The 26,784-nt window shown below is 35.5% G+C and overlaps 2 protein-coding genes across 2 annotated transcripts in view; both read left to right on the forward strand.

The window, feature by feature from the left end:
• The first annotated feature begins 3,385 nt into the window (after positions 1 to 3,385).
• LOC139763466 (hsp70-binding protein 1) lies at positions 3,386 to 11,796 on the forward strand. Its single transcript, XM_071689539.1, has 7 exons — positions 3,386 to 3,594; positions 4,432 to 4,591; positions 5,663 to 5,843; positions 6,657 to 6,878; positions 7,591 to 7,746; positions 9,451 to 9,665; positions 10,249 to 11,796. The coding sequence occupies exons 2-7, from the start codon at positions 4,463 to 4,465 to the stop codon at positions 10,327 to 10,329; spliced, it is 984 nt and encodes a 327-aa protein (XP_071545640.1). The 5' UTR covers positions 3,386 to 3,594; positions 4,432 to 4,462; the 3' UTR covers positions 10,330 to 11,796.
• Positions 11,797 to 16,904: 5,108 nt separating this feature from the next.
• ssh (Protein phosphatase Slingshot) overlaps positions 16,905 to 26,784 on the forward strand; it is a 185,175-nt gene continuing 175,295 nt past the window's right edge. Inside the window, exons 1-6 of the mRNA XM_071689541.1 lie at positions 16,905 to 17,076; positions 18,189 to 18,238; positions 19,766 to 19,794; positions 20,062 to 20,195; positions 21,022 to 21,203; positions 22,667 to 22,732. Coding sequence (XP_071545642.1) covers positions 17,020 to 17,076; positions 18,189 to 18,238; positions 19,766 to 19,794; positions 20,062 to 20,195; positions 21,022 to 21,203; positions 22,667 to 22,732 — 518 coding nt within the window. The 5' untranslated portion in view covers positions 16,905 to 17,019. The remainder of the gene's footprint in view (positions 17,077 to 18,188; positions 18,239 to 19,765; positions 19,795 to 20,061; positions 20,196 to 21,021; positions 21,204 to 22,666; positions 22,733 to 26,784) is intronic.

Consider the following 26,784-nt stretch of genomic DNA (forward strand, 5'->3'; position numbering starts at 1 on the left):
TTTATTTCTCTGTTTTTAAGAGGAGCCAAACAGTAAATAGATAAGTTATTATACCGACGTGGGAAAACGAAGTTCTCCTGCTAACCCCTGATATGATAGTAGAACTGGCAAGATAAATAGCATGCTTTCTCTGTGCTTCTTGCTTTGGGGTGTGGGCGTTGAAGCCAGCGCCATCTGTCCACCAATGGCAAATGATGTTTGTTTTTATACTTGTTCCCGTGTTATATATGATGAAACATTTTTTCTGATAATCCAACCGAAATTTAGTGGGATATTACGTCAACTTGGCTTACTTAATCGTAAGAAGGTCGATAGCTAGATTTGACATGGGTGTAATAAATGAGAACTCATACCTCTACGTTATTGTATTGAACAGTAGGCTGAAAATTGTTACACAAGAGGAATGTCTCAAATATACTATTACAGCAGAAAAATGAGTTGCGTATATCATACTTACAACATAGAAATTCTACGACTTTGCGGATGCACTTATACAAAGAAATATGACGATTTCTCAGACGATCTTTAATGTTACAGCGAAGAAATGTTATGACAGGAATAAGCCTAGGAAGAAGAGCTTGTACAGCGTCATGGATAAGCCATTGTTCTAATATGATGAAGATCCAAGGTAGTATGTTGGCTACATCTTTACGACGAGGTGGATTATACAAATCGATAAAATCAGTAAAGGCAGGAACTTTTATTGATGGTGTTTTGGAATGTGAATAAGTGTTGGTCTACCTCGTCTACTTCAAGGTCATGTTGATACTAACATATATAAACAGTGTACTATACTCTCACGACTGAAATTCTAAGTCACAGGATATGGTAATGATTAAGGTTAGAATTTGGGCTCAGCGACGTCGACTAACGACAACAGATGCGATCAAATTTTTTTCTCGAGAAAATTTGGCAAGTAGAGAGAGATTTGTGTTAGTAAATGAAATTAGAGGTATGGAGAGAGTTGCAATATCTGGCTCAGAAGTTATTGGGAAAATTATAAAAAGATGTGAATTTTTTAACGTTATCATATCTGCGTCCAGATAAGGAAATAGCTATCCATTTTTTTTTTTTCGTGTTTTCTCAGTAAGAGTCGTTCTTCATATTGTCCCCTTGTGTAAACTTCTCCCAGCTAACACCTTACTTTCTATGTTTTTGTTACAGGTCAGGAAAGATGATGCATATTAATCTTAGTAGATTATTCAGATATTTTTTCATGAAAATGGGAAATGTTAGTCCAGTTTTCAAGAGAAAACTTGTTTTTAATGGGTTGAAGTTTCAAGGGAGAGCGTATTCGACAGTGCATGCTCAAGGACATGGAAAGATTACAGTAGACAAATGTCCTTGTGGTGTGAGTTGAGTGATGTATCTTTAGATTTCAACTGCAGACACGCACGAAATTTCCAAAGTCACAGTACCTCATATTGCTAAGGTCGAGGACACATGGAACTTGATATAGTCCTGCGCTTTGAATGGCATCTTTGATGCTTAAAATATGGTGCGTACGGTATTTCCGGATTTAAGGTCACGAAAGAGTTCAGAGGTAAAGTAATACTTTCATTCTTTCCTCTGTCAGGATTCTTGACCATTCTGCAAGAATTAATTCGTTAGTGGGTGCTTTTTTTTTTTCTTTTATCAGACAGACAGACAACAGTAGCATGAACACTAATGTTGAAAGTCCCAGTAACACTGAAAAACCTAGACGTCTCTCCTCTTTATTGTTAAGCTTCAGACCATAGAGTTATCTCTATCGTACTGTGTGCATAAATGTACGATATAACTTGCATGTGTTCCTAGATTCTGTCCCAGAAGACCAGCAGACAGACGGCCTTGACTCAAAGGAAAGGGAGACGCTGTCGCCTCGCGCGGCGAGGTTGTGTGGGTGTGTGTGTGTGTGTGTGTGTGTGTTTGTATTACCATTTGTCTTTTACGTGTTGCCCCGTCTCTCAATCATGTATATATGTACAGGGCCTTTGCTCTTATTTGTATGCATATATACACATATGCATATACACCCTAGCCTAAGCTAGGTACCTGTTAATCAACCAGCCTCAAATGAAGGATAGAAACCTGGGTTAGGTATGGGCCGACTGCCGCGCCCAAGAATCAAACCCTTGGCGTACATTAATTAATGGTTGAGAACGTGCGTGTGTATTGTAATATATATATATATATATATATATATATATATATATATATATATATATATATATATATATATATATATATATATTCTAGAGTAAAAAATTACTGATACACAGTTTTTTGCCCTACTTTAATCTACCTCTTTATCGCATAAGCTTAGGTAATGTTCGTGGAAATAGTAGTGGTAGCAGTAGTAATAGCAGTACCATGTTCATTCCAGTCTCATTATAATTCATTACTGAAACTACGCATCTGAAATTCTCAAAACCATTTAGGAAGGGGCTGAGACGTCATGTACTTGGCTGGTCGGCTGCTGCAACCTGCGACCTCTTCATGAGTGTCTATGTAACCTACGCCAATGTACTTCTTCAGGGCGTGTATTTACATGTTTTGTTGGTTTGGAGAATTGGCCATTATACCAGGAAGGGAGATGATGGTTTTTATGGTAGAGGGCGTTGGACTGTGCCATGAACAGCTGTATATAAATGTAGTCTTTAACCCATAGAGTGTAGTACACTTTCGGCACCAAAGAGTCTTTCTATGATATGACTATACCCTTTAAAGTAGACCCAAGGAGACGCACATTTTGGGCAACTCCAAAGATAAGCCAATATTGTGTATGTGTGTGTGGGTGAGTGTGAGTGTATTTAATAAAAACAAGTGAGCATACAGCAGAAGTTTTATCTCCACTATAAGAAATAATATAGAAGCCAACGTATATTGCAAAAAAAAAAAAAAATACAGGAGCGTTTGATCCCCAGTACGTCGTACACTGTATCATAACCTGAGGGAATCAATAAACTGTGCCTGAAAGATCCTTAGTGATTGACTGCTTGGTGAGTAGAATTCAGCTCACTTATTGAAGATTTAAGAACTCCTTACTTTACCAGGTACATAACAAGAAATTGAGACGATCTTGATAAATCTTAATATGGATTTTGGTTGAAAGTTCTCTATAACGCATCTGGCCTCTCCCCTCCCCCCACAATGGGATGGAGAGAGAGAGAGAGAGAGAGACCAGCGCTCTTGATTATTGGCTGATCATTTGGGCCCAAAGCTCACATATACTCTAAAAGGGTCATTAGACCAACAAGCGCAAACTTTTAATAATCGATGGGGCAATTTCAAACGTCTCGTTCATGTGTACCAAGACATTGCTGAGATCATATACAGATCAATGGAGTTCTCGATCTTACTGGAGTCTTCCACAGCACGGGGCAGTGTTGCCATTAAAGGCTCCAGTGTTTTATCCCAGTGTCACGGAAGGGTATATAGAGGATGGGATTCTCCTCCGCTTCCATCCCAAAGTTCTCTTTATATTTGTATGTACAGTCGCTCATGGAGTAAGGAATTCACATAGGCAATTGTATTAAGTATTATATCGTACTTCGTTGACGTACTTGAGTCGAAATAACTTTGAGGCGAGGAAATAAGAGGACATTGACATAGGTAAGTAACGTCAAGTGGTTTTTTCCCAGTGTAACTCTTCTAACCGTAATAGGTTATTTATTGGCTTTGATATTATATGTATGTGTGAAATATTAAAGTACTCTTCTGTGCTTTCAAACACATGAGGCTGTTTAGATTTAAGATGAGAACTGTCTGAATCAGAGGAGAAATACATTGTATGAGACATTAGGTTAGGGTGATGTAACTTTAGGTTAGAGCTAATGGTAAGTCAGGCTGGGTCTACAGCCCTATAGCATACTGGTAGTGCTTTGCTGAAGCAATGCTCACTCTAATCGTTTAGCATGTGGTTAATTTTTGTTTGCAACTGTAGTATAGTGTTGAGGGAATACAGTAAGTGAAACATCATTATTTTTAGATATATGGTTAAAGATTTGGTGATACTGGGGAGGGTTCTGAAGATGAGGGAGAATGTGGGGTTAATATATACGAAAATAGGAAAATACAATAGAAATGAAAACGACTTATCTCCTCATCTAACTTTCCTTAGTAGTTGACATTTACTCTAATTTCAAATGTTTTAGTCAAATTAAACCTATAATTGTATTTGTGTCTTACCACAAGGTGAGTATCAGTCTAAAGTGCTTGCTTCTGACACAAGAAAGTATGTAGAGGGCCATACATCCTCATCCTCTTGACCAGTAATCTTTCATTATCCACCTGTGATGGCTGTGTGATGCTTATTCATCATTACTTAATGGTGTTGAAGGATTTTTAGCCCATTTACGTAAGGCCTCTCTTTTTGCTCTTATGTAGGGTTATATTTTGTTTTTGGTGTGTGTCTATAAACTGTTCATGTATTAATTGTTTTCCTACTAGGCGGTGCATTATAGTGCTTAACCTCATCAAGATGTCAGAAAGAGAAGGTGATGGCTCAAGACAGCCACATAATATGCAAGGACTTCTGAATTTCTGCACAGAAATAACAGCCAGAGAAGATCCAACAGGCTCATCACAGGTGCAAGAAATGGACCCACAGGTAAGTTGGTTTGTGTGATTGCTTATTATGTCAGTCATGCTACTTACTTATAATGTATTTGAAAAATAGTAAATTTCATTGTAATGGTACAGAAATTGGTAAGTGGGTGTTTATGGTCGTGACTGAAATAGCATAGATTTTATAGTTTAATATGAATGAATGATTTGTAAAGTCTTACTTCATATGTATTTTTTTCATGACCTTTATGGGATGTGGTAGAGATCTTAAATTCAGTATAGACTTGACCTCTTAGTAAAGGTTTGCTTCTTCCTATGAACACCTTTTTCCAAGATTGAGGAAGCATTCATCTCTCTGACACATAAAAGGCATATGGACCAGAGGTATCTCTCCTCGCATTTTCAAGAATTTTACCTGAATTTACGTATATGCTTTTTTCATTATTTTCCCTATTTGAAAACTAAAACTTTTCCTTTTTTGAAGCATGCACTAGTCCCAAGTGTGTGGCTGAGTTTTTCTGTGCAATCATATTTTGGTTATATGACCGCATTTGTTCTTAAATGCTCACTCATTAGAGATGTCTCTGCATTGATCGCTTCTAGTTTTAGGCTGATTAGATTTTGAATTAGTCCATTTTCTGTATTACCTTTAACATTGTTGATGTTTACTCTCACTGAAGGAATGAATGTCAGCAAAGCATTAATGTTTTACAGTTTTGTCAACATCAGTAGTGTTTGGTATATGCCTGGACTAGTTCCCTAGATTCACAGATATACAGAATTTTCAATATACCAGAACGGGAAGTAAGTTAGTACATATTTTAGTAACTGTCACCTGCATGTATTATAATTATCTCTCACTGTTGGACACAGTCAGCCTTCCTTCAGATTTTTTATTCAGCTAGTGTAAAAGACATATCTCTTTTGAAGAAGATGATGCTAAATGTATCCATCACTGAATAAATGAGTACTGTACTTAGAGAAAAATTCAATTGATTAAGCTTGCGAACACCTTTTGTGCTACTTCTTTCTGTGACGTTTATAACATTTCAGCATACTTGGTAATGTTATTTCTCTTTATGACTCATGATATTGTTATACATTTATTCCCCAGCGTCGGGCATTTCTTGAGGAGGCACTAAGGTCACTGACAGTAGATGTGGTTAGGAAACTAGCAGAGGGTGTGAAGACCTTATGCAGTGAAGCAGTTACAATGCCAGGGGAAGATGTAACTGAGCAGGAAGAAGCTATGGAAATGATTGGGGAATATGTAGATGACCTCAATAATGCTATGGGTAAGTGACAGCTTGAAAAGTGGCTGCCTACCTGATGGTTGAATGAAAGCTGTGATCATTCCACTACAGATGCTCCTTGACTTACAATGGGGTTACATTCCGATGGACCCATTGTAAGGTGAAAATATTGTAAATCGAAAATACATTTAATACTGTACATCAAACCTACCAAACATCATAGCGTAGCCTAGCCTACCATAAATGTTCTCAGAACACTTACATAAGCCTACAGTTGGACAAAATCATCTAACACATAGCCTATTTTATAATAAAGTGTTGAATATCTCACCATTGTAAGTCGAACCATTGTAAGTCGGGGGTCATCTGGATGTACAAGAAAACAGAGTTGAAATTTATTGTAATTACTGGAGGTTAGAATCGCATGGTATACTTGGTAATATATACATGCTTGCACACTGTCCTTCCACAGAAAACAGGAAGCTGATCATTTCCACTGGACAGGACCACAGATCAAGAATTGTTGTTACACTGTGCATATGTCCATGAGAGGCACATGTAGGATTTTGAAACTTGCATCTTGTATGTGAGGGGTCTTTTGATGTGTTGAGATGGTGTTAGTCAAGTTGTATAGATTGTTAGTATCCTTTACCAGGCTTCATCTGTAAGTGGTTATGCTAATGTGATTTTAGAAATTACTTGTCGCCTTATCTTTAAGGGGTATTTTTAGTTCAGAATTTAATTGGTCAGGAAGTCGGACTTTGAACATTATACACTCTTCTAGTATTCAACCAGGTACTGAACACACAAAGAGTAATCTAGTACAATTGTATTACAGTTGTTTGTTTTTTTCAGATGTTCACAAAATGGGTGGCTTTCCTGTTCTCATCCGATGCCTAGATTCACCCCACACATCTCTACGTATTGGTGCTGCCAGTTTAATCGGAGATATATGTCAGAATGACTTATATTGCCAGGAAAATATGCTCTCATTAAATATTATGCCGGTTTTGCTTCATATGTTAGATACTGATGAAGACAGACAGGCAAGAGTCAAAGCCCTGTATGCTCTATCATGTAAGTGTTTATGTTGCGGATTGGTTCCAAGGCAGTATTCTATGAGGTTCAGGGCAGGCATAAAGATATTATTTGTTAGTCTTATGAAATTAGAACAAATAATTTTATATAGGTTTTGTGAAACAAAGACAATTACCAGTAGTGGTTGTGTAGGTTTGTTGGTGCTCTGGAATGAGGAGTGGATTAACTCATTGTATAGAACTACTCTTGCAGTGATTTGCATGAAAATTGTCAATACTGACCAGCTGAAATACTCTTAACATGAAAAATTATTACTTTGATAAAAAGCTGTCATTATTTGGAGGAATGTATCTTTGTTTATAAAATACTCAGCAGAATTCAAGGGATCAATCTAGGCACTGTATTTTTTAGGAGCATGCAAAGATTTGAAATCCATATAGGTGAGTCTGCTTGTACGGGTCTGGAGGAAAACATAGTATTGGAAAGAGTGAGGAATGATAAATTGTAAGGAAGATATGTTTTATGATTGCAGCAATTGTTTAAGTAATGAAAATTATGTAGATTTGATATGGAGGTGAGGAAAAATTAGGTATTGGAAGGTTGCATTGTCCAGAAGTGAAATGAGTGGGACAAGTTTATGAATGAAGTACTGCATGAGCACCCAGATATCATTAAGGAATATTGAGAGTATGAATAGATATGAAAAGAAAGATACACAACAGAAATATCATATTCATACTCTTCTTGACAGGTCTTATTCGAGACTGCCCAAAAGGAGAAGCAGAATTCTTTGAAGCAGATGGCTCTTCATACTTGATGCGTGCAATGCAATCTGGTGTGGAGAAACTGGTTGTCAAATCAGCATTTCTTCTAAATAAGCTTGTTAGAGGAAATGACTCTCACAAAGGTAAGTTTTCAGTATTATCTCTGCATATTATATTGTAAAGAATTTGATTTTATGGGCAAGTGATGAAACATATACATGCATTTAGGGCACAGAAGAGGTTGCATGAAATTGAAGAGAGAGGTAATAGATTCTATGATTAGCATATTTATATCATTACAAAAATGATATATTATTCATACTTGATTGCCCTTTTCTTTTTCATGGAGGTAGTAGCAGGAACTGGTAATATTATGTATGGAATTATTCTGACAGCTGAATCAAGGGATGTCTTTATGAAATTAAATCTTGGTACTTGATAAGGCTTTGAAAGTAAAGTATCCTCAAGAAACTAATAAGAGTTCTTATCCAGAAAAGATTGACACTACTCCCACTCCTACTTTTAAAGATGACACCCTTATGCAAAAGGTGCAGCTTAATGTAGGTCCCTAACTTAAGTTATGAGCTTTGTGTCTACCATTGCAGATAGTTTTGTACCAGTACAGAATGGCATTGAAATTTGATCCAAATCTTTGTTGAAAACATGGAACATTGTAATTACTTGTTTAGCTAGGTTTATGATGCAGCTTTCATATTGAAAACACTTTACACTTACTTCTTAACTCTATTGCACTCATCTCACACAGACAAACACACAACATCATCACACTTCTTGATCTTTGGGCTCCCCTGGTGGACAAGACCAGCTTCATTTCTGCTGTGGGAGTTCTATAGTAGGAGTTCTTGCGGGAGGAAAGTAAGTAGTAATGAGTATAATCAGCTATGAGTGTAGCTAAGGGTCTGTAGTTTGATAAGGTGTCAAGGCAGATAGTTGGAATTTTATGATATTTTTGGTGGATACTTAAAGAAAAGCCAAAATTGCTGTTAAGAGTGTATAATGAAATAAAAGTGCTGCAGATGCTTTATACGGCAGAATATCAGACTAATGTTATGAAGAGGTCAGAAGTGCAAATTAACAAGAGAAATGTAATATGGGGCATATTCCTATTAGTGCATTCTGATAGCATCATTTGGATAATACATACCTGAAAGAAAACTGTTGTTACGAAAAAAAATCTTTAAAGTTTACAAGGCTTCAGGTTAGGGGTATCAAGACTAATTCAACAAACTTTTATAGATTATGTATAATATACAAAGAGAGAGAGATCTTGACTAGCATAAACATAAAAGAGTTACTGAGAGTGTTACTTTGAATTCATTGCTGTGTGGTTGCGAGGTACCATAATTTTTTTGCAGATTGTAAGAATTTTCATAGAAGACTTTACATGGTGAGACGTCTTGAAGGCACTTAAGGAAAAATAATTTCTTATTCATTCCAGTCAAAACATGTTATAAATACGTTGAGGTAACGTTATGAATATCTGGAGCTTGTATGTGTTTTGCTCCCTACTGACAATTATTAGAAAATGTCAGACCACCCAATGGAGAAATTTAGAAACCTACCGGATAATTATCTGTAAAGTACATCAGATCAACCAAATTGTAGTTAATTTGTAGGCTTGCAGGCTGTAGCCTTGAAGAACAGCAGAGAAACTTGGTTTTAAAACCAAGTGGTAGAGATAGAGAGGAAGCACCAAAATGAGCACAAGGTATATTGAAAGTTGAGTTGTTCATTAAGTATCTGGTACTTTGTCATATCAGTTCATTAACACATTAGTCACTTTTTCAGTTTTTGTATTTTTCAATTGATTTATTTTAATTTTTTAGCTACGTTAGTATCCATGGGATATGTCGAGCAGTTAACAACAATACTGAGCAATGATGAGACAGACAGCATTTCCCGAGAGCATTGTACAGCAGCTCTGCTTGGTTTAGTATCATCTTATCCACTCGCACTTGCTGAGTGTTTGAGGCCTGAGCTCCATGTATCAGAACATTTAAAGTTGAGACTTGATGACATCAAAGACAAGGAGGAAACACAGGTAAGAATTGTATATCTTGAGTATTATATTTAACTTTTAGTAGGATGTTGATATGAAGATATTGTTGTACAGTTGTTAAGGATTTAAAGGTACTGATTCATGGGTGATGCTTACATTTGAAGTGAACAGATGAATGGTTGTTTGTCAAATAATAAAGAATTATAGGTATGTCACAGATACTTAAGATATTACTGAAGGTTGAGGCAGAACATGCAAGTTGATTGCTGTTAAGAGTTGATTATATTTGGGAGTAAGTGTAAGTTGCATCAGAAGAGCTTCGGAAAGACATTAAGGCAACTCCATTGCTGCCACAATGGTCACCTTTTAGTAGATTTTGCCTTCAGCTAATGTAGCACTTTTTCCTGTGTCCGAATTCTTTTTCCACTTTAGTAAGGTAGCGTTAGGATTGCATGAATGATGAACTCACTTGCACACATTCACATGACAGTTAGAATTATGTTTGGAGATTAGGCCATTTTTCTTTTGTTCCTAACACTATCTTGCTAAGGTGGGAGGAGCAGTTGGATTGAATAAAGAAAGTTCCCTAAGTTTTAAAGATATTTGAATTAGTTTCTTTTTTCAGGAGGAGGAAGGATACATCTTAGAGTTACTGAAGTTAATGGAGAGAGGAGATGGTGATGGTGATGAAAGTACATATAGATAATAATAAAGTGATAATATTTCACTTTATTTGTTTAAGATATTTATTCCTTATCTTCAACATTGACCTCTATACAGTAAACCCTAAAAATGAAAAATTTAGAGAATGGAAATCCAGTACATGATGGATATGATTTTAAGAAAGGTAAACATGAGACGTGGCAATGTGTGAAGCAATTGATACTGAGCCTCAGATAGCTTAAACAATAGCGGAAGCAGGTGGTTGGGTGTCTTGCCATTGTCTTTTTTTACAGCCAGGAGCTCAGTGTCTATATTTTTTTCATATGCTTAATCTCCTAGAAAGAATGGTGCTATATTGTTGATGTACATGGTGTCTCAAAAGACTAGACTCACTGGCAGATTTGACTATTTACCTTGAATTCAGTATATGTTCACATTGCATGATAGGTCTGAAGGACTCTCGGGTATGTGCATGCAAGCTTATGTTGTGCAATTTGAACTTTATTGACCTAAGCAAAATTGCCATTTAAGCATGTGAGTTTTAACCCTGTACTTTGTTTATTCCAAAAGAAATTCTGACCATAGATCTTTCATCAACCCAAGTGTTCTTCGTAAGTTAGTTTCTTTTTTTTTGGAATACTGTTGAAATGTTTCCAAGCTAGGGACCCTAACCCTATTTGTCTATGGAAGGTCAAAAGATACTTTTTTATATCTTGGGTTCACATCTGCAATTACTCCTGAAAACAAGGCAAAATTTCGTAGTAGTGGGGAGGTGAGAAAACATCTGTTGAAGCCCATGCATGTTTGGACACATCCCAGAAAATACAAAATAAGGAGTGACTGTTTGTTACTAAGATCTGTGGTTAATAGTTGCATACTTGCTTTCAGTCTTTACTAGTCAGTATGATATAATGACTTCTGGAAATACTAGGGATAGTACTTTAGAGATATGAATACAGAACCAGGCTATTGAATATGGTCATGCTTTTCTGTGGTTAATTTATCTATACGATCATGCTATTGTCATCAGTTTACTAGATACAAAATAGCTGAACCCACATTAGAATAGTTTGAATACTATTTCATTGTCCTCATTGAACAATGAAATATTGATTTTTGGCTTGGGGAGGTTATCTGTTCAGAATAACTTCTTGTACAGGGCTGTAGAAGTATTTTTGAGGGATTTAGAATGCATTTTTTTAAATGTATTCTGTAAGAATAACACACTTCAATATAACACAGGTTCCCATGTAATAATTTTATATTTTTAGGGTTTATTGTATTGTAATTTGTATTTCTTTAAAAAAGTTCTACCATGTCATCCTGCATATACATGATTTTTTATTAGTTTTGAAGTACTACAATGGAACACATGCTAAGTTTTACCATTGAATAGAATGTCTGTCTTTTGCTGAGACAGAACTATACATATAGAACAAGAGTCTGTAATCCAAGGTTTATGTTTGATATGTTGTAAACATTTCTTTTCATATTTAAAAGTATGTGTAATCCCTTTGTTTTCTTAACCTTAACAATGATGGGTGATCTTAAGTCGGCAACAATTTACAGTATTATTTGAAACAAGTGCATTAAGAATACATATGGAGCTTGTGTGTCTGTTTATGCAGATATGAACTATGAGGCTAGTAGGAAGAGTTGGAAGCAAAAAAAGGCATTTTTGGCAAGATTATGAATACAGTTATGATTCTTATGCACAGCATGTTAGGATATCCATAGAAATTGGATATATTTTGCAAGTAGGGAGTGCATACCCACGAGGATGGGGGTAGCCTCTTGAAGGATTCTCTATCCTGATAGTACTGCAAAACTGCTTTGGTTATAGTGAGGATTAAAGTATGAGCAAGGAGTTGGACGAATGCCATGAGAATACAATACTTTTCACAGTGGGTGTAGTTGGATTTACTCCATCGACTAACCCAAAGAAGAGTGAAATGTTGAACAGTTGTGAAAAACTTGGGTAAAAGCTCCAATCAGTTTCAGACCCATCACCAGTCTTCTTGCCCATGAGAGCATGGAGAGGAGCAAGGCAAACAGGAAGTCTGGTTTTCAAATCAAATACATAAGCTTGTGGGTCTTGAAGGACACTAGTATCACTGCTTAGGTAGATAAGTGTGACACATGAATCAGTTACATTATTGTGATATACATGATATACAAGTTGAGATTCCTCTTTCTGACTCAATCACCACGAATTTAAGGCTTAATCTGGCAGTGCTATTGAAAGCCAGACAGAGTGGCAGTGTGTAGGGCTGGCGATGGAGAACGTGCAGTGTCTTTAGTGAGGTGCATATCTAAGTGGAGCATCTTCAATATGAGCACTTTAAGCAATGGAGAGTATCTTCCTTATTCAGGAAGTGCAGAAGATATTCCTTTGTTTAAAGTAATACGTTTATCCACGATTTTTTATCCATTGATACGAGTGAAATTCGATTGATATATCCTTAAGTAACTGTTTTCAATAAATGTTGTTAGACCCTTTGATCGTTTTGAAGACCTGCATCGATCAATTCAACCTTCTCATTCTTACTTTGCCGATGATACAGCCTTGTCGAAGATTACCTCAATCTCGGTGTAACCCTTTGCAGGCCGAGTCCGGTAACACACATACTTATGTACTGTACACGTAAACGAGTAATGCCTCATGACTTTTAAGATGTTTCTCTTACTAAAATAATGCTTAAAGGGAATTTACCAATTTTAGTAACTTCTATTCCTGTAGCAGTTTGTGCATCGAACCTACGGGGCTACAGAACCATATTTCACTACATAAAAAGTGCCTCAGAGAATTCATTGGAATGTCGTATGTGCAGTTCACATTATTTTCACAAGTCTAATATACACAATAACATAGTACCCTCTTACATTTTCTGGTCTGCTCTAGAGCAATTTTGAACTTAAGCGTTAATGATTTTGAGAACATAACAGAAAATTGAGTGTAGATGCGGCGTATCTCGGTAATTAAAGTTTCTCTAAAATGCTCATAAATGGCCTTGATAATGAATTACTTCAAAGCTTCCTTTAGAGTCGCCATCATAGACTGTAAACTGGTACATTTTGGGCAAAACAAGCTCCACTGAAATTGAGGAGTTATGACGACATTGCAGTGCACATTGCCGTATCTTTCAGTGTTTACGGAAATGTTTGTACATAATTTTTTTCAAACCTATATCTGATTTGTGTATCACGAGTGACTAAATCTTTGATGGCCATTAAATCCATTAACACATACGAATATTTAGTTTCTATTGTACAAAGTTGTCTCGAGTGGTAAGTGTGGTATATGGTGCAGAAAAGACGTGAGATTATTAGGACAATTTTCTCTAGTATATATATATATATATATATATATATATATATATATATATATATATATATATATATATATATATATATTGAGTAATTATGGTAGTGGTGATATTAATTCTATCTGCCTTTCCGTCTGCAAAATATTATAGTAGTAATGCCAATGGTGATGGAAAGCCTCATAATGTTTTCTTGGCCAGTCATTGCCAGAGGTGCCTTACCTCAAGCCACCGCCATAATGTAGTGTTAATCTTTTTGAAACCATTGCATTAAGTCTAGCTTCGATGTGTGCTGATTGATCTTGGCAGTATTAGAGTCATCAGTAATCATTAGAAATTGTATTAAGCCGATAGAATTCCGTAGAAAACATCTTGTGATGCGTCTGTCGTAAGAACTGATCTGTAGAAGTCCCACGGACGGAGAGGTTTTCATTTATCTTGAACTTATCACTATTGATCATCAGTTCAGTGTATAATAAGATATTTATTTCTCAAATATTGTGCAGATAAGCAGTGGATGCCAGATAACTTTAAGTGTAAATCATTGGTTATTTTCTTGAATGGGCTTTCAATTATTTCTACGTTTCTTCAAGTTTCCAGGTGAAGTTGGCCTCGACGTATGATCATCTGCCCCGTATATACTGATTCATAATGGCAGGATATACAACCTTCATTCCTAGGAATACAGGTCGTATGTATAAGGTTGTATGTACAAGGTAAACATATACAGGTAGTGAATCCTGTTAGCGTGAGGTACTGGCGAAAAGGCAGAGAAATAGAAATATCTTCGTTAGAACAGCGTAATGCGACGAGAAGTCGCTGCTGCCAGGTTATAATATTTGCATGGTGATACATTAGTACGTATTGTGGTAATGGTTTGATAAGGATAAAGAAACTTATGCCCTACAATTTTTTAGGCTAAGGTCTAGAAGTAAAATGTAAGGGCTGAATTTCTGATAAAGCGCACGTATTTGTTAGTAAGGACATGGACATTTCCTTGTGATATTTCAATGTATGATAGAAATAAACGCGAATGATAATTCATGTAATGTTCCGCTGGAGATCATTCTGCGAATACGTATACAAAATATATATCTATGTTCTATAAAAGATTTTTGTCTGAAGAAAAGAGTAATAGGGAAAGAAATTTAATAAGAGAAGAAACTCATACCCCGACATAGATCTTTTAAATTGACGTTTCTGTGGATAATAAAAGTTTAGCGATATGGGGGAAAAAAACTAGTAAGAGAAGAAACTTATACATCAATATAGGTCTTTTAAATTGACATTTCTTCAATTACTAAAAGAGATACGATATGGAATGAATGTTTATTAAGAGAAGAAACTCATACTTCAACATACCTCTTTTTTATTCATTTTTCTTTAAATAGTAGACCAATTGTGGTTCGTATGTAGATATGTTGAAATCAATTTACGGTAACATTTATGGAATTGCTAATGGTGGGGCAAAATGCTTAAGAAAGCCCAAAACATTTTCCCGAAAGGGCCCGATTTAATGCCGTCCACAAGGGCAAGCGTGGGGTAAAATGATCCAGTGCTTATCATATCAAAAAAAATTCCTGGTGTGAACGTAACAGCTATCAAATGTGCTAAAATAGATCTTGTGCTCCGTAGAGAAATAGATATGGATTGAAGCAAAAGAAACTACTTATAGTTTCGCCTTTGAGCGGACTGGCATATTGCAGTGATATTTTACAGTGTATATCCATTGGGAAAGATTAACTGACTTATTACGTACCACCATCGAAATCCTTATGATGCTTATCAAATATTTGGCTACGTATGATAATTACCAGGGACATTTATAAACATTTAGTTGATTATCAAGTTATTTGGGAACGTTTCGTTATTTTTCACACCAAGTTCAAGAGATGGGGGTGTAATGAAAGTACCCATTACCTTACAAATAAGAATAAATGTCAGTTTGTGAGCTGGGTAAAATCTTAAGCACTCACAACTGCATTGGGTGTGTTAGTCCGGTCGATTGCATAAACCCCAAGCTAGGGAGTAGAACGTGCCTCAGGACATTATAAATCAATAGCGCAGCGTTAGTGCCAATTCCCTCAACACTCCCGAACAGTATCATGTTACTCTTCATTTGTCTGTCGTAATGAACTCCACATGACCTCACCTTAGTCGGTCGTCGGCCAGTGTATATAGTTTGGTACCTTAGGGAAATACACAAGGGGGGGTGATTTATGCAAAATACAATGCATGACCATGCATTACTCTCTGCTCACAATATGGCGTCACTGCACCACCTCTCTGAAGGTCTTCTAAGGTGATCGGACGCCATTCCTCGTATCTCTACTCAGCTGAACAGTCGATAAAGGGTTATGGATTGGAAAAGGATGAGTACAGCGATGTCATCACTTGGCTCTATATTTTACATAGACAGTGCTTTTCAGCGGCAATCACAGGGTAAATCTGCCCTAAAACCTTATACAAAATAATAAAATGTCTGATGAAATATCCCGATTCAAATTAGCAAAAGCTCATTTTCCTCCCTCAACACAAATGTGTTCATTTAGCAACCAGTTATTCGTATAAATGATTTTCTTTTCTCAATTTTTGATCCTACCAGACTCCATTTTGAACAAAAGTAATCTCTTTGTATTCTGTTATTCGTTTCCATATTACAAAAAATAGATAAACCTGTTTAGCCAGACGAAGATAAATAAAACGAATGAACGTTGAAAGGCTCTAAACCAGTTTGGTAATTTTGTTTATGTCACTTTTGATGATATTTTCGATGAAGTAATGTTATATAATACTTGGTCATGGGGAAAATACGTGAAATGCCTCTGCATATGGGGTTTTTGTATGAATCAGCTGCCATTCACTGATTCATTGAATAAAGGCTTTGTTCGCAGGCAAAAGATATAAAGCAAAGTTCTCAGCTTATCAAAACGTTGGCTGCCTTATTTAGCTTCTTAATTATAAATTATTTTATAAGCTGTGTATGATAGCTTTATTGAGTCATATTTTTCCGTAAGTTGTTTTTGTATTGTACTTTATTTACGGCAGTTTTTGAAGTAAATATTGAATTATGGATAACCCCGCGGGTTACAGGCTAAAACTTGTTCAGAAACAAAATATTTTCTTAAAAAGTAACATAAAAAATTGAATAAAGTCAATCAATAAATTACAGTAAACATGCATACACAATAAATAATTATCTAGAATTAAAACAGTATTTAAAAAGATGTGTTTAAAAGCAAAAAAAAGATAGAATCAAGTTGACACCGGAGTGAGTCATATTACTGGAATTTGTTATTGTAAATATGGCACTACTTAGAACTATTCTGGCCTAGATTCACGACGATATAGCGATGTGAATAGTTTAGACATCGGGTGTTTGGTGAGGAATAAACCCAATTAGTAAGATAATGGCGTTAGTGACGGTTCAGAGGTCTCCAAGCGTCAGCAGTTCTCCACCATCTTCGGTAAGTGGACAGGGCGAGAGGGATCCTCCTACAAAAGCCTCTGTCTGAGCAGATCTGAAGGAAGAATTCCTCAGGTTTTGTGTTAGTTTGCCTCTTTTTGACCTGCCATTGAGGGATGACATTAAGTATGATATTCATGATATCTTAACCATTTCATTAAAGGGCTATTTAAAGAACAATTTGCCTTTAAAGTACGTGAGCCCAGGAATTTGTTTGTCTTTTTTATTGTTAAACTATACCTCTTTTTAAGCATGAGTTGAGTCTCAGAACTTAATAATTTAAAATGTTTCTCTTTTGTGATGTACATGATAAGGTTTTATCTTTGATATCTTAATGAATATAGGTTGAAAACAAAGGCGGTGTTGTCATCTTTAGTGTTGTGTATATAGACGATCAGATGAAGCTGAGACCTAGTTATATGCTCATTATTTGAGAATTCAAAAATCACTGATGTGAGGAGAACGTAAGTGGCCAAGGTTTTGATGTTTGGTAAGTATATTTTGCTTTTCTATAGTATGAGAGTTGAGTTTTATGGTAAGTGGGAGGATATATGTATGGAATGTTGTATATGAATGCTGTGTGATGTATACGCAAAAGATGACTTAATTTTTCGGAGTGTGATTCATAATACTTTGCAAACTTATGAATTCAAAGTATAGTTAAAAACCACTGCAAGGTTCATCTGTTTTATATCCCTCTTTAGAAGATTGTGTCGTGTATGAGACTTGGTATGGGGTTAGATGGATGAAAGAAAGCAATGTTATGTGAATTTTAGTGAGATTTAGAGATGCTCTGCTTTGCTGTTATCCTATTTGAATTTATTTAAGACTGGGATTGTAGGTTTGTTATCAGGGGAATACATTGATGTTATTGACGATTTTAATTACTTTTTGTGAAAACTGAGTTGTATTGTTTTTGTGTTTTACTTACTTTGTCTTGAGCTTTTCTACTGTAACTCAAGGAAAACTTTCCTATCTAAAAATGTTTGGTCAAAATGTGGATTGGGTCTAGATTTCATGAATTTTCCTTTTTTATCTCTGTTTCCTGCTGTAATTTCTTTATGTAAATCTATTCACGTTTGTTATACTTATGTATGTTACTGTCTCTTTCAGGAGTATGGTAGTTCAGTGCATTCTGAAGAAGAAGAACAGAAAGATAGGAGGTATGTTTAATGCTTGTTAAGGAAGCTATTCAGTTTCATTTAATTTCATTGATTTAGCTAGAAAATGAGAATGGATTAGATGTCTTGAAAGAGATGAAAAATGTACTGGGCTTATAAGAATTCAGTCATCTCTGGATTACTTTTGGCTGTACTTGTTAGATGTTAAAAATATTTGCAAAACCATGCTTTGTAACTCATTTTCGTGTCAGAAAGTGCACTGATAAGCTTGTTTTATGTTCATTTGTCTGGCATTATTGTTGTCTTTAATTAGAACTTTAGTTAGAACTTGTATCCTCCTCAAATTTCCCTACTGTGTTGAGTCATTTAAGTGGAATTTGAACTTATAGTGTGCTGCATTATAAATGTATGGTATTCGTAAGGTCTAGATGTCTTCATCTTTTCTAGTATAAGTACACAGTAAAAGTTACAAGAAATGAAATGTAGTTGTAATGGGTTAACAAAATAGTGCATTTTCTTCCCTGCTTCTGGCTTTAACTTTTAAAGGTGAAGAATTTTTTATAACAGTTTAAGGAGTATAGTTGTGAAAGGAAACCTATACCATTTAGAACCTCATCTGAGAGGAATTAGTTTCATTGTTCATGATTCATGGACTTTATAAAAAGTAATCTTACAATTATTCTCAAGATCTGTATTATTCTTATTGTGTTTGGCTCAGAATGGGTATTGCTGTTATAAACTTTGTGACTGAAAATTATCAATTTCCATACCTTTTGAAAAGAAGAATTACTATTGTATTCAGCATCTTGCTAGGCATGTAGAAAGGAAGTTTTACTTCTATAATCCTTTTTGTATGTTCTCTCCCAGTCTTATTTGTCTGTCAGGTTGGCATTTTTGTATTTTCTATCATGCTTAGATTACTGGGTAAAGGTTCAGTACATCTGAATTTTCTTAATAGGTGGGTGGAATATATTATGTTTGTTGAAGTAAATATCAGAAATGGTTAATGAGATGAAAGAAAGGTAGTGATGAACATATTAACTCTCAATGCATATTGCTTACTGTTAGTGAAAATGTTTCTTGTATGGGAAATTTTTCTTCTAGGCATGCTCCTTTGTTTGGATATCATGTATTTTTACATCTTGGAATTTTTTCAGGACATTTATGTAGAGGGAAATTCTAAAGATGTAATTGCATTTTCTCTCAAACTTAGGTTTTAGAGAAAATAAAAGAAAGATAAAGTGATAGAGAAAAGAGTGTTGTAAATATTTGAGTTTTGATAAATTATTTCATCTTTAAAAAGTGTGGTTTGGGAGTAATGCAGTGTTAGAGCCCTCACTTGCATATATGTATTATTTTCCCCTTTTTGGAAGGGAATATGTTTGTTTTGAATACTGAAAACACCTCAGGTAGCATGAGGAGGCATTATAATGTTTAGGGCCTATTTTAGTATATTTTATGTATTGTACAGAGGTGTATTTATAATGTGAACGAAAGGAAGACTATATATTAGAATAATGGTATATTATTCCTTCATTTTCTGATTATATTTTGTTTTGTCTATTACAGCCTGAGTGAATACTACTTTGCAGTTAAAGGTGAGTAACCTTTTTTTTGATAACTTTGCAGTATATGTTTTTTTTTTATTTATACTTTAATATGCAAGTGATGTTAATCTTTTGTAGGTTTGAAAGTATATCAGAAAATATGACGTATGCTACTTGACTTAAAAACTAATGGGAGTAATGTAAACTATGGTATACATTGATAATTTAAGTACTTGGAATTCAGACATGTCTTTGTATTTTTTTTTTATCATGTACATTAGCTGAAAATGTTAAAAGTTAGCTCTTATTTATGTCCAGGTTTTGGAGTACTACTTCCGAAAAATGAATGTCAGTTGGGTCGAGGTCGTCGGACGAGCACAGCGCCCCCTGATATCCAGGCTCATCTACAGGCTATGCTCCATTTGCTGTGCCCAGGGGACACTTTACACATGGTTAGTGAAGATTTCAAGTTAAACCCTCTCAACTCTTCCATAGGGTTTTCATTCTTTATGTAGGATCATTACTGATATTCAGGTCAGTGTGTCTTCAGTCAGGATCACAGATGCAGTATTGCTTTAGTTATATTCTGTGAAAAAGGTCAGAAAATTCTTGTCAACTTACACTTGTTTATGTGTGACATGAATTTGAGCCCCCTCCTTTCCTTGAACAAGAGAGCTATGGAATTCTCCTCTTTCATAATCTTATAATTATTCCACGTTTGTATACCTTTGATAGGTATACAAAATACTTAGAGCTGTAATTAATGTTTTCATTCTCATTGTCTCACTCTCATTTTCTTTTATTTGAGATAGTCATGATAAGGGCACGATTTTGGTTGAGCCATGTTGCTTTCTATATTTAAAGAAATGCAGGGTCAGTTATTGTATGTAAAATCTCTTGCTTCTTTCTATTTTAATTAACATTCTTCCCATTTGTTTTGGACTTGAAATAAGTATAATATTATCTTAACCTGCTAGACTGCTTAACTTGCTCATATCTTTCAAGGGAAATTTTAAGAATGCTATGATGGTACATCTCTACCATGTATATTCTTAATGTTTTTATATCTTTGCTTTGGTTATACTGTGTTTTTTAATGTGTTTGAGAATGATATTTTCATGTTTTTTTGTAGAAAAGAGGAGTAAGTAATCATACTCATCAACCATTATTCTGTATTTAAATAATGACATATGTGTCAAATAATGCTCTGATTCTTTTGGTCTTCAATGTTCATTTGATTTGCTTAGTCAGTGCCTGTAACTGTAACTTTTGTTTAAGGCTGTCCGATTGGAGTCACAACATATTGGTCGTGTACGTTATTTGGCTGTGGTGGGAAGGATTGGGCGACAAGACAAGGAGGAGGACTGTTTACTTGGCATGGACTTTACTGGGGAAAAACCTTCCTTAGGACTTGTATTGCCAGTTCTTGCTGATACCAGAATTAATTTGGATGGCGATGGGTGAGTTATGGCAAGAGTCCCATACCTTATAAGTTACATGCATGTACTAATCTGGTCCCTTACAAAAGAATTTACTTCTGCTTAGTGAGATATATTTGTGGATTCAGAAAATGGAATGAAAAATGATTGACATAAGTTATTGTATTTAAGATATATTATCTTTTTAACTTCAGTATTTTCAAGATTTGTAAGGGTAACTTTAAACATACTATGTATTCTAAGGTGAAGATGATCAAAGAAAAGTCCTTTAAACATTAGATTTTTATAATGATTTTTCTAATGAATTATTTGTGTGAAGAACACAGTATCAGGGTTAGAGAGTTAACTAAATCTATTTGAAGTATCAGTGGTTTAGTGATTAGAGCCTTTTCATGCTACATTGACTTTGACACATACATATGTGATGAAGTTAAGTATATCCATCACTGCTGACAGGATTTAGTGTGATGGCAAAGCTCTGTGTCCATCAGTCACTTGTTACTGACATTTCATCTGTAGTAAAGGTGGAGGATCTGTAATTGGTTTTGTAGATCTTTCTGAATAACATATCAAAAAGTGCAGCATGGTTGGAAGGTTTTAACACATATTATATCATAACTTGTTATACCATGGTTTGGAAATGATACTCTTGGCCACAAAGCCCATTTTCTTAGGACCTCTTTGTGCTGCGCTTCATTCAGTCAAAACCAAGTATTTTGTCTTTCTTTGATATTATAAAAAGTTTAACCTATTTTTATGTTATGAGGTTGGAATGATTTCTGAGCTTAGCTAGAATGAGTTGAAAGTACATTCTAAGATACTTCCCTCTGTATTGGTGCATATCTGAATGAGTGTATTCCTGCTGCCATGTAAAGTAATTTGAAACTGAGATGCAGCTGCCAAAAGGTGGACTTTGGCAAAAAAGGTTAAGTCTTTGTTTGTATAGTTTATGAAGAGCTAAACTACAAGTGATCAATTATCTGTTGAAGTTCAGGGTCACATTATGATGCTATAATTGTTATAGTGGCTTAGGGGCCACTTTACCATAATATTCATACTTTGTTTATGACTGAAAGTCCAAAATATTATCTATGCAAAACATTATGGCTGTAGTAACTTCAGCCTCTACTATCTCATCCCAGAAAAGAGTCTATAAAATTATTTTTCTGTTGTCTTCTATAACATGATATCATACATAGTTTGGGAGTATGTAATAGTGGCCAGCTCTAATTGCACCATAATACCAACTAACATCTTGTATCTTTGCCTGACAACAGGCTTAGTTGCAAGTCTAACTTGCTCTGAATGCTAAGCATTGTTCCAGCACAATGATGATCTTTGAAAAAGATTAGGTGTATTTAGTTTGCAGTTTCATTTCTGAAGCCATCTGTATCTTTCTGTGTTTGTTATTGCTTTAGCTTTAATAATTCTTCATTGCTCTTTATCTAACTTATTGAAGCTAATCCTTTCACTCTTGGCTGCAGTGGCTTCAGCGTGTGCACGGGCGGGCGGAAACACATCTTCAAGCCCATCTCCGTGCAAGCTATGTGGTAAGTACTGCCTTATTGCTTTACAGGCTCATATCTGAGTACAAGTTAAAGGAGTTGAGGCATTTGCTTTAAGTTTCCAATAATCCCTTCCCCGTGCTATTTAATACCACTCCATCTGGCATACCTAATTACATAATGAAATAAAACTTATGAGTATTCTAGGTAATATACAGTATTTAGAAAATTGAACAGATCTTCATATGCATCTTCCAGGTTAATGATGTATGTCATTGTGTCCTCTGGCCATCTCTTTGTCTGTTCAGCTGTTAGCATTTTCATATTTTTGTAATACTTTTGCTCCACATATTCTCCCTGAACTTCAGGAGCAATGTGCCCTTAAGGCACAAAAGAATCATAAAAACCTGCCTTTCATACATGCTTGCTGTTTCCTGTGTTAGCAAGGTGGTGCCAGGAATAGGTAAAGGCCACATTCACTCACATCCGGTTTTTTTTCAGCACATGCGGGGAGGGGGGTATCATTTCATGTGTGGCGGGGTGGCAATGGGAATTGAATGAGGATAGCAAGTATGAATTATATACATTTGTATATATGTGTATGTCTGTGTATGTATATATATATGTATACGTTGAAATGTATTGGTATGTATATGTGTGTGTGTGGGCTTGTATGTATATACATGTGTATGTGTATGGGTTGGGCCATTCTTTTGTCTGTTTTTTTGAGCTACCTCGCTAATGCGGGGACAGCGACAAAGTATAATGAAAAAAATATGTATAGTATATATTCATACATATTCGTCATTTCCCACTCCAGCGAGGTAGCAGTAAGAACAGAGTGCTGAGCCTTAAAGAAAATAGCCTCACTTGGCCCCCTTCTCTGTTCCTTTTGGAAAATTGAAAAATGGGAGGGGAGGATTTCCTGCCCTCGCTCCCTCCCCTTTTAGTCACCTTTTACAACACACAGGGAATATGTGAGAAGTATTCTTTCTCCCATATCCCCATATTCTTGGGGATAGGGTAGAAAGAATACTGTCCACATATTCTTTATATGTATTAGAAGGTGACTAAGAGAGGCAGGAGTTGGCTGGAAATCTTCCTTTCCTATATTACTTTCCAAAAGAAGGAACAGAGCAAGGAGCCAAATGAGGAATTTTTCTTTTAAGAGCCTTTTAAGGTTCTTGATGCTACCTCGCTCACTCAGGAAATGGTGAGCATGTATGTAGAAATACATATCGACTGACATGGCACAGGCAAAGCATTCTCCAGTCAAAGGCCATCTCAAGTTAGAGAAATAGAATGAAAGAAAAAGAGAGTACAAAATATTTAGGGGTCTGTAGATGTTTTTAGACCTGACTTTTTAAGGTAGAAAAGTTGTAAGAAGATGGAAAGATGTAAGCAGGAAGAAAAATCAGCAACTTAGCTGTTTGAAGGAAAATGAGGTATCATATGGGTCAGTCCATATGTGGCTGGTCTCCAAACTAAAGCTATAAGGAAGCAGCAGCCAGGGATGTGCCTCAGGTCCAGACCTTGGGGAAGAGGACACATACACACAGCTCATGAGAACAGAAGAAAAAAAGAAAGAAAAAGAAAAGAAAAAAGAGGGAGAAGAGCAACATCTCAGTGTACAGAAAGGATGTTTGAAGAGAGGTGATGTAAGGAAAATCAATGAGATGGAAAGCTTTTGATCACTGTCTGGTTTGTAAAGAGGTAGAGGATTAACCACACTCAGATATGTGAGCAGCGCTTCATAGCAGGGAGAGCATAACCCCTGTACATATGAAACAGTTGCTTCCAAGAGAAATAAATATAGCACCTATACAACACTCCAAGATTTTGATATAGATATAGATATAGACTTTTTGATATAGATTATGTGAGGTTTCCAGGATAAAGTATAGAATATGTTTATGCCCAACATGTGTATGTTATGACAAGGATTACCCATGGTTGTGTGAATTTGAACACCGGGAAATGAATGACTCTTCGATGGGTGTGTACAGGGGGTCCTTGACTTTGTGTATCTGACCCATGAACACCCATACTTAGAAATGAGTTCCAAAAATCAATATTTGATTTCTAGTCTGACATACAATCAATCACTCATATGAAGTGTTTAACTGATCTTTCTTTCATTAAGTGTTGCTTAATATGATGTTCATTAAGTGTTGCTTAATATGATGTTCTGTTAACTATATTTACTTTGAAATACAATATCTGATACAGTATTATAGTCAGGTATAGGTATTCCCTCAGATTGTTTGCGTATCTTTATATTTTCTAACTTGTAAACAGATTGACTTACGAACAGGATCCAGGAACTAAGCTGTTCATAGCCCGGGAACCCCATCAATAGAAATTGAATGTTAGCACTGGTAAATTTTTAATAGTTAACTTGTTCCCTATTCTGAGATGGTGCACTGGTTTGAATTGATGAAATTGATATGTCCAGTAAGAGAAAGAAAATGAATATTAGAAAGATGAGGGGAGAGAAAGTGGGTTGAAGTATGTAAAATGAAATTATCAGCATAGAGTTGATAGGGTTGGAAGTAGAAGAGAGCTCAGTTAGCTAGAGAAGAAAGTGTAGATGATAGGACAGAACATTGAGGAACAAAGCTGTTGAGAGGATAGGATGAGGAAGTCTCTCCATCATTGTTTCTTGCAATAGAATTGCCATAGAGGAAATTGGGCATTGGGAACAGAAAGAAGTAGGAATGCCAAAGGAAGGGAGTTTAGAAAGTTTTATTTATGTTTAATGACCTTTGTGTTGCTAGCCTTCACCATACATCAGGGGAGGACTACTGTTGAGGTTTTAAAGATACCATCAATTTCAATTAGTGTATTTGTCTGAATGAGAAGAATGCTTCTCTTTAACCTGTCATCACGTTTTTTTCATTGGGAGAGAAGCTTTCTGACCTGCTTCATTTTCAAAAATTCATTGGTATAGATGGCTCAAGTACCCAAGGCAAGTTTGGTTCTAGTTTCTGCAATGTTTTGGCAGCTCTGAGAAAGAACAGATTTCTAGCCATATTGAACATTTACAGAATTCACATGTGAACATATAGACTACATAGTTAGGTTTTTACAGTTTTGGCAGACTTTGCAATCAAGAAAGCTAACATAAAATGCTTGGATAAGCAGTTTTTAGATGTGATTGCCTTCCTTAAAGTATTTCATGAAAGTTTGCTGAAAATATTTAAGCGAGGTCTTCCAGAAGCTTAATGTAATTCCATCATCTCCACCCCATGTGAAATCTTTTCAACAACAGAAAAATTTTAGGCCAAGATTGTAAGCAGTTCTGAACCCCCTTCAAGGGAGTTATCATTAACATTTGTGCACAGTACAGTTGAATTAATGTGCCATCACCTAGAATATTTATGCTGGCATACAGTGGGTGCAGTATGCATTAAAAGTTTTTGAACTTCACTAAAAATCCATTTTCTTGTTTTTAGTACTTATTTTCTTATGGCATGGTATAAGATTATGTAGAAAACGCAAAAATTGTTGCATTTGACAGTATAGATTCGTTTATTATAACTGACAACAATAGATTAAAATCTAAATCATTAAAATCTCAGTTGCCAGAGGAAGTACTTATCTCAGTGATTTGACTAACATGCCCTTTTACTAGAAATTTTACAGATATCTCATACTAGATATATAATGCTAAACTTTACAGATACATGAAACTGAATATATGATGCCAAATCATACAGGTATCTCACACTGAATATGTAATACTAAATTATACAGATATCTCTGATTATGTGGTACTAAACTTGACTTTTTTTGTTTTCACAGGTAAGTGCTGCTGTGTTTCATTACCTCAGAAGGTAAGTGTGTTGCTTTACATTGTTATGACATTTTCCTTTCCTTTTTCTTTTCGTCTTCATAGGTAAGTATTGCTGTGTTTCATTACCCCAGGAGAAGGTAAGTGTGTTGTTTTGCATTGTTATGATGGTCTAATTTCCTTTATTGCCGTATAGTGAATACTTACAACCTGTCTATTTTCTTTGCTGTTTTATAATGAATTGGTTGTAGTGCCAAATATCATGTTATATGAGCATGTCTTTTTAAGAATATAATGAAATGCA

This window comes from Panulirus ornatus, chromosome 47, assembly GCF_036320965.1.
Source record: "Panulirus ornatus isolate Po-2019 chromosome 47, ASM3632096v1, whole genome shotgun sequence".
NCBI classification, from domain to species: Eukaryota; Metazoa; Arthropoda; class Malacostraca; order Decapoda; family Palinuridae; genus Panulirus; species Panulirus ornatus.